At 44.4% G+C, this 7,973-nt stretch overlaps 1 protein-coding gene across 1 annotated transcript; it reads left to right on the top strand.

Annotated features, from left to right (window-relative positions):
- Positions 1 to 2,073: 2,073 nt before the first annotated feature.
- On the top strand, positions 2,074 to 6,681 carry LOC133141338 (izumo sperm-egg fusion protein 1). The gene is made up of 8 exons (XM_061261868.1): positions 2,074 to 2,388; positions 2,645 to 2,719; positions 3,154 to 3,237; positions 3,724 to 3,744; positions 4,153 to 4,242; positions 5,086 to 5,198; positions 5,931 to 6,087; positions 6,423 to 6,681. The coding sequence occupies exons 1-8, from the start codon at positions 2,118 to 2,120 to the stop codon at positions 6,602 to 6,604; spliced, it is 993 nt and encodes a 330-aa protein (XP_061117852.1). The 5' UTR covers positions 2,074 to 2,117; the 3' UTR covers positions 6,605 to 6,681.
- Positions 6,682 to 7,973: the final 1,292 nt, after the last annotated feature.

The raw sequence follows: 7,973 nt of genomic DNA, 5'->3' as shown, positions 1-7,973 counted from the left end.
ATTGAATGAACTAATAGTATGGACAAAAATGTTTTGCTTGTGCTCTGTATCTCATTTCTATGCAAGACTGTCCCCTGGTGAAAAGAAATATCAAAATAGGAAACTGCAGATTGAACAGTTTTAGAATGTATACCTTCTGCTGTTTTGCTAGAATGTGCTAAGGGGTGTTTTTCCCTGCCATATGTACGATTTTATATAAAATGAACATTTTTCATTCAGTTTTCTCAATTACATTTTAGGTTCATTTCAATTAAACAAAACATGTCAGTTGAGAACCTAAAAAATACAGGTGTAACAAAGGGCACTTTATTAAGAACATCTACATATCCGTGCGATTATCTAATCAGCGAATCATGTGGCAGCATAAAAGCATGCAGACAAGTTTCCGCTGTTTTTCAGACCAAATGTCAGAATGGGGAAGAAATGTGATCTAAGTGACTTTGACCGATTGATTGTTGGTGCAAGACAGGCTGCTTTGAGTATCGCAGAAACGGTTAATGTCTCGAGATTTTCACACACAACAGTCTCTAGAGTTTGCAGAGAAAAATGCCTTGTTCCTGAGAGAGGTCAGCGGAGAAGGGGCCAGACTGGTCAAAGCTGACAGGAAGGTGCCAGTAATGCAAATGACCACACATTACAACAGTGGTATGCAGAAGAGCATCTCTGAACACACAACGTATCGCACCTCTTGAGTAGATAGGCCACAGCAGCAGAAGACTGCCCACTGAGTGTATATATTTTGAAAATAACTTTCACCTAATAACAAGTCACCTTTCTTAAGCACAACCTCTTACTGAACATTAACGCAGGGCTGAAATCAAAGCATTTTATGTTACTTAGAGCTGCCCCCTAGTGTGCAAATAAAAATGAAAAACAGACAAATGAAAGTGATGTTCCTTTATCTTTCTCTGTCTTGCATGCCTTGCAGCGATATGCCTTATATGTACCTTTCAGTAGGTGATTTACCCTTGATTGTGGTAATATGACCCCTACAATATCTTTGAAATATATAAAATTCTGCACACAGTATGTTTCTATACAGTATATACACTCAGTGAGCACTTTATTCTGTATTTATTATTTTTTAGACTTATTAAGTCTTCTGCTGCTGTAGCCTCTCCACTTAGAGGTTTGATGTGCTGTGCGTTTAGAGATGGTGAGTGTAGATGCACGTATATTTGAAGGATCATTTGCTATTGTGCAAAGAAATTTATACGTCTTGTAGCTCTTGATCAGGCTCCATGGGCATGTTAATATGATGTACAGTACTGTGCAAAAGTCTTAGGCACCTGTATAACATTATGTACAGATAAGATTCTTTCAAGAATAATTCAATGAAAGGTCCTAAATAAACACACTATACATTTTACATTAAATTTCAGTCATTTGGCAGAATAGTTAAAAACTGAATCAAATCAATATTTTTTGTGACCACCCTTCGGCATTAAAATTGCATCACTTCTCTAAGATAGCCAACGCTGTCCTGCAGTTCTATAAGACAATCAGGGAGGTTGTTCCAAGCATGTTGGAGAACTTGCTACAGTTCTTCTGCAGACTTTGGTTGGCTCCTGGCTTCTGATCTCAGACAGCCATGAACAAGTTTTTATGTAAAAAGTAGTCAGTTGCTTACAGTAATATGTTACTTTTTAAATTAAATTCAAAAATGTCTCTGTAAAATTAAATCTTGAATAAATAAATGAAATGAAATGAATGAATATTTGGAAATATTTTATACTAACACATATACAAGTTAAATTTATATATATCTTATCTTTATTTATATATATATATGCCTAAGACTTTTGCACAGTACTGTATGTTGGTCATATTGATTATTATAACCCTGTATTAAAACCCATGAAAAATTCATGCTTTGTTATTTCAACATATCGCTCTTGATAACAGAGGCCACCAGAATGAAGGACTGAATGAATATAAATGCAATGACGTAGGAGATAAAAACGCAAGAGGCAGAACCAGAGCAAAAGCTTTAAATTTTCTGTTGATAAAAACTGAGTGATTCTGTCGACCGTACATTCCGAATTCAATGATGTCACAGTTGCGCTTCTGGTGTAATAGCAGTGGAGAGCAGTGACAACACAGGGCCTCACGACTCCATGGAAGTCTGTATATATTTCACCCTTTGGTGGGCTCTGTGTTCAGATGTCATGTTTCTTCGCGCCCTTGTGTGTCTCCTGCCTCTGGTTCTCGCTCTTCCCTTGACGAGCGCGTGCCTGCAGTGCGACAGGCTCGTACGGCACTTGCACGAGGACTACCTGCTCACTTCCTCTTACGCGAGTGTGGAGGATCAGATCGAGCTGAAGAAGATCATCGACCACACCTACTTCCTCTACCAAGAGACCAGTAATCGCTTCCTTGGCGTCATCGGTGTGCACTCATCTGCAGTCGTCAACGCTGTTCCACATCGGCACGAAAGCCGCTTTTGTGTCTCGCCGTATTATATTTTGAACGGAAGCAAATTAGCGCATTTCACATAATTGCGATTCTCAGAATAAATGTAGGGCACAATTTGTTGCAATTTGGGCTAGCAGACTGACAACGTGATACACTAAGAGCAGGGCGTTGTGGGTCAGATTGTGTTTGTTCCTGTGAGTGAAAAGCGGTCCTGTTCTGCCTGCCCCAGATCCCACCACTCTGTACAGAGCCAGGACTGAGTATCAGAGCGAGTTTCACAAGTTCCTGAAGAGGCCGATCGTAGGTGAGCCCGAGCAATCGGGGTCCAAGACCCAGATCCGGGGTGCAATGCTCTAACCACGATCTCTCCGTGTTTCAGTGGCTTTTGCCTTTGTGATATTCCTTTGTCATTGTCAACCACACCTGCGTCATTATTTGAAATAATATATTAAAATTAACTCAACAGTGTTGAAAAACAGTATTTTGTTCTGAAAATTGGTGACTGTACGGCGTGTTTCTTTTCAACTTGTCGGCAGTCTGGGCTCTCTCTAGTGTCAAAAGGGATAAAGGATCATTAAAGCTAATAAAATAATAGTAGAAAGATAAGATATACTTTTATTGAACCCCGTAGTGTCCTCTGCCTTTGACCCACCCTAGTTACTTAGGAGCAGCTTGACCTGGGTCAGTTATGCAACACAATTAAGAGTGACCTTTGGTGATGTTTCTCTCTTGGTCCAGATGACATACTGTTTGAGGCTATCCTAATAATGGAGAAAGGTCGACAAATCCTACAAAAACACCTGGAGGTCTTCTCCCGGACAGGTGAGGGCTGAAGTTAATAACTGCGGTACGACTGTCAATGTGGGGTCCCCAATCACGCTCACGCGCCATGGAGGGCAGAAAGTATGCAGGTTCTCCTTCCAACCAATCACTGCACCAGCTGATTTCACTAAGTAGTTCCCTACTCGCTGGTTGAAGGTCTGCTGGTTACTGAAATCAGCTGGTGTAGTGATTGGTTGCAATGAAAACCTGCATACTCTCTGCCCTACATGGCAAATGATTTTTCAGCCCTGTTTTAGCACTTCAGAGCACCCTTGCTTCAGCACAAAATAGCACTCCTATTTTAGCACTCCAGAGCACCCCTGCTTCCTCACAAAAGAGCACCCCTGTTTTCGCACAAAGGAGTGATAGATAGATAGATACTTTATTCATCCCGAGGGAAATTTTAGAATTTGTAGCAGTATTAGTTTATCTAACTGTAAGGAATGTGTACAATGTGCCAAATAGACGTTGTTTCCTTTTGTGCAGGTCTTTGTCCAAACAAGTGCGGTAAGAAACATCCTCCTGGCCCTCCCTCCCTGGGTTTCCTCTTCACGTTCACATTTCACATTTTTTAATAATATTAATACCGCAGTCATTACCCAGGACTGCGACCGTAAGCTGCCCTTAAGTAACGACATTGTGCATGAGCGTCTTCACAGCATGACTGATCGTTTCCGTATTAGTGTGTGTGTGTGTGTGTGTGTGTGTGTGTGTGTGTGTGTGTGTGTGTGTGTGTGTGTGTGAGAGACTTGCTCTACTCTTCAGTGCTTTGCTTTGCATTTGCCGTTTAGTGATGGCGTGACCTTGTACCAGGGTTCGGGGTCAATTCTAATGAATTAGAAGTTTGTTTCTTGAACTGACTGAACTGAACTGAACTGAACTGAAATGGGCCCAGCCCTGGTTTGTGGCCCTCAGGATTGCTGCATCAGCGCGTGATGGACTGCACCACCTGCCTCTACGAGATGCGCACATGTCTGTCTCCTGCCGGCCAGCGTGACTGTGGGGGTGAGGCTTAGCCTGTGGCGGCACACGCCTGTGTGGCCGTGGCCTTTGACAGGCTGTTCCTGCTGAAAACAATGCAGCTCCCTTTTCTCTCTTACTCTCCTCTCTCTCTCCCTCCCTCCCTCTCTCTCTCTCTCTCTCTCTCTCTCTCTCTCCTCTCTCCCTCACTCTCTCTTTGCTCTCTCCCTCACTCTCTGTCTCCTCTCTCCCTCACTCAAATTCAAATTCAAATTGCTTTATTGGCATGACAAAATTAGCATTTGTATTGCCAAAGCATGGCAAGGAACATGTTAAACAGAGGAAAATAACACAGGAATATGATTACATATAAAAACAGGATAATAATGAACACAATATTAATTCTATATACTCACTCTCTCTCTCTCTCTCTCTCTCTCTCTCTCTCCTCTCTCCCTCACTCTCTCACCCTCGCTCTCTTTCCTCTCTCCCTCACTCTCTCTCTCCTCTCTCCCTCACTCAAATTGAAATTCAAATTGCTTTATTGGCATGACAAAGTTAGCATTTGTATTGCCAAAGCATGGCAAGGAACATGTTAAACAGAGGAAAATAACACAGTAATATGATTACATATAAAAACAGGATAATAATTAACACAATATTAATTCTATATACTCACACTCTCTCTCTCTCTCTCTCTCTCCCTCTCTCTTTCTTTCTCTCTCTTTCTCAGACTTTTCTTGTTTACCATGGCTCCACGGCATTGAGTAATGAAAAACAAAAACCTCTAATCTGAGGCAGTAATGACAAATAAAAAAGAAAAGCTTATCTCCGCCATCCATTCTCTCTCTCTATCTTTCTCTCTCCCCCTCTTTCTCTCTTTCTCAGAGTACCAACTGGGTGCGGAGGAGGGGGATCAGGCAGTGTTAAACTGCTTCCTGCCCTGGCACACTCTGGTTATGGGACGCAAAGACTACCAGTACTCCCGTCACCCTGGGCTGGTGAGACATGAACCGCCATGTATAATATACAAACAAACATCCACCCATACACACACACACACACACACACACACACACACACACACACACACACACATCTGCACATGCACCCATACACACACACACACACACACACACACACACACACACATCCACCCATACACACACACACACACACACACATCCACCCACACACACACACACGCACACACGCACACACACACACATCCACCCATACACACACACACACACACACACATCCACCCATACACACACACACACACACACACACACATCCACCCACACACACACACACACACATATATCTGCACCTGCACACATGCACTGGCTATAAGAGACAGTTAAGCAAGGTATGTCACCACAGTCATGTGTCAGCTCACGGAGGATGTACAGTAAGAAACAGGTAACGTCTGGCTTCGGGTACTTGTAGAGTCTTACTTACCAAATTATTTGGTAATCTGTTTCATTGAACACATGTTCATCCAATGTATGCATGCACACATTATACTTATTGAGATTGTATTAATGTGCAATTTGTGTTGTGCTTTTGCATTGTATTGAATTTTATGTTGTAATCTCTGCTTGCTCCTCACTTGGCCAGGGCTCCCTGGTAAAAGGGATGACCTCTCCACTTTCCCAATGGGACTCACCAGGTTAAATGAAGGAGAAATGAAATGAAAGGTGTTGGTTTTCTGTGTGCGCGCCCTTTAGACGTCGTGCCGGGGCGGTGACGCTGGCGTGTTGGTGGTGACCCCCGACTCCAGCATCGTGCTGAACCAGCTGCGCAGAGACGAGCAGGGTGTCTACCGCTGCCTCCTACTGGACAGCGACGGAACTGTCCTGTCCTGCACACACTATGTCCTCACAGGTGAGAAAATGACGTTCTTATCCAGAGCGACGTACATCTGATCTAGACTAAGCAGGAGACAATCCTCCCCTGGAGCAATGCAGGGTTACGGGCCTTGCTCAAGGGCCCGACGGCTGTGCGGATCTTATTGTGACTACACCGGGATTAGAACCACCGACCTTGCGTGTCCCAGTCATTTACCTTAGCCACTACACTACAGGCCGCCCCGAGATGTTACCGCAGAAAGCACAGCGCCCACTCACTGTTCATCTAAGCCCCTCACCACCGCCTTCCCTAAGGTTTTAATCTCCTCTTTCTTTCTTTCTTTCTCTCTCTCTGCCGTTCTCTTTCCTCAGTCACTCCTTTGCCCCTCACCACTCCCAGGCACATCCCCACCCTCCCTACCCTTCCTCCCGACGATGACCTCCCTCCTCCTCCTCCACACGGCCCCCGGCACAGCCACCTTATTGGGGTCTTTGCTGCTCTGACAGCCCTGGCTCTGATTGCCAGTGTGGCCATCGTAGTGGTCTTTGGGTGAGTGCGTGCGGACGTGGGAATAAACCAGGGCAAGAGTCGGTCAGCGTGGGTGTGAGCTGGGCGATGACGCAGCGAAACACACAGGGGAAATAGACTCGTATGCAAAGTTCCTCCCAGGCAAATGTATTTCCTAAACAAATAGGCAGAACTGTCAGACTGACGTCACAACAGAGGTTATGCTTGTAGCAGCAAGCTGGTTGGAACTCTGGGTAGGTCTCATTTTTTTTGTTTTTAAGCTTGAGTGAGTCACAGGGCCTCGTTGGAATATGGGTTCTCATACATAGTTTGTGAAAATGAAAGTAATTTTCTGGGGATATCTGTCTGCCAAGCCCGTAAAACAGAGTGTGTGTCGAGAGCCAGGCCCTCGTCGTGGTAACAGGAATTACAAGCAGTGGCAAAACCCAGCAAGGAATTCATCATTCCATCCGGCAGGCTGATTACCGTATCTTACACTCTCCGGCGATGCGCGTTCTTTCGTCATTTCCTGAAGACGTCTGACTGATCACAGAAAAGCCTTGGTTCAGTCACTGTGTCATGGTCTAACGGAGGCTATATCAGGGTCTGTGTTCACGGTCATGGTGTTAACTGTTAACTGTGTTAACTGTGTTGACTGTCTCCCACAACAGCGTGAGTCTGAAGAGGCGGGGGGAGAATGCTCGAGGGCAGAGGCCAGGGCAGGAAGTCGAGATGACACAAGTGTCCACATCCAGAGAATGAGTGACAGAGAGAGAGAGGGAGGGGGAGAAGGAGAGGGAGGGGGAGGGGGAGGGGGAGGGAGAGGGAGAGAGGGTTTGATTGAAACAGGTCACAATCAATAAAGTATTTTTTCCTTCTTAGTGCATGCTATTCTTTCACACACTGTCCTGTACATATGATCTTGAATGGTATTTGAGAGGACCAGTACAGAAGAAGTGACGTTCCAGTGCTGCTACGTGGCCGGTCCAAAGAACATAAAATTGCAAAATTCACTATAAAAGAGAAAAAATAAAAATGCCACAAGCCATAGTCATGTTACCCTTTTTCAGAAAGAGAAACTGACAGGGCAGACAGGTGGCTGGGGAGACCGAGTTGCTCGTGTCCAGATTGAAGGTGATTTACCAGCAGATGGTATCTCTTTGAAATCATCAGTGAATGGCCACAGAAACACGGCATGGCATGTTTTTTATTTATTTTATCTTGAACTCATTGAATAAAACCACCGCAGGGTAAGGTTTTTTTCTTTTTTTGAATGGACGGATGTGTGGGAGGTGGTGAAAGTGGTGAAATGGGCAGATTAGAGGTTTTTTCCTGCGATTAATATTCCCTGCTGTCCCTCTAATCCCGGATTATCCTCTCTGAGTGAGGACAGAGAGAGGAAGGGCTGGATAAGC

Source organism: Conger conger, chromosome 11, assembly GCF_963514075.1.
Source record: "Conger conger chromosome 11, fConCon1.1, whole genome shotgun sequence".
Lineage (NCBI taxonomy): Eukaryota > Metazoa > Chordata > Actinopteri > Anguilliformes > Congridae > Conger > Conger conger.
The sequence above is the reverse complement of the archived record's forward strand: the minus strand, read 5'-3'. Positions and strand labels throughout refer to the sequence as shown.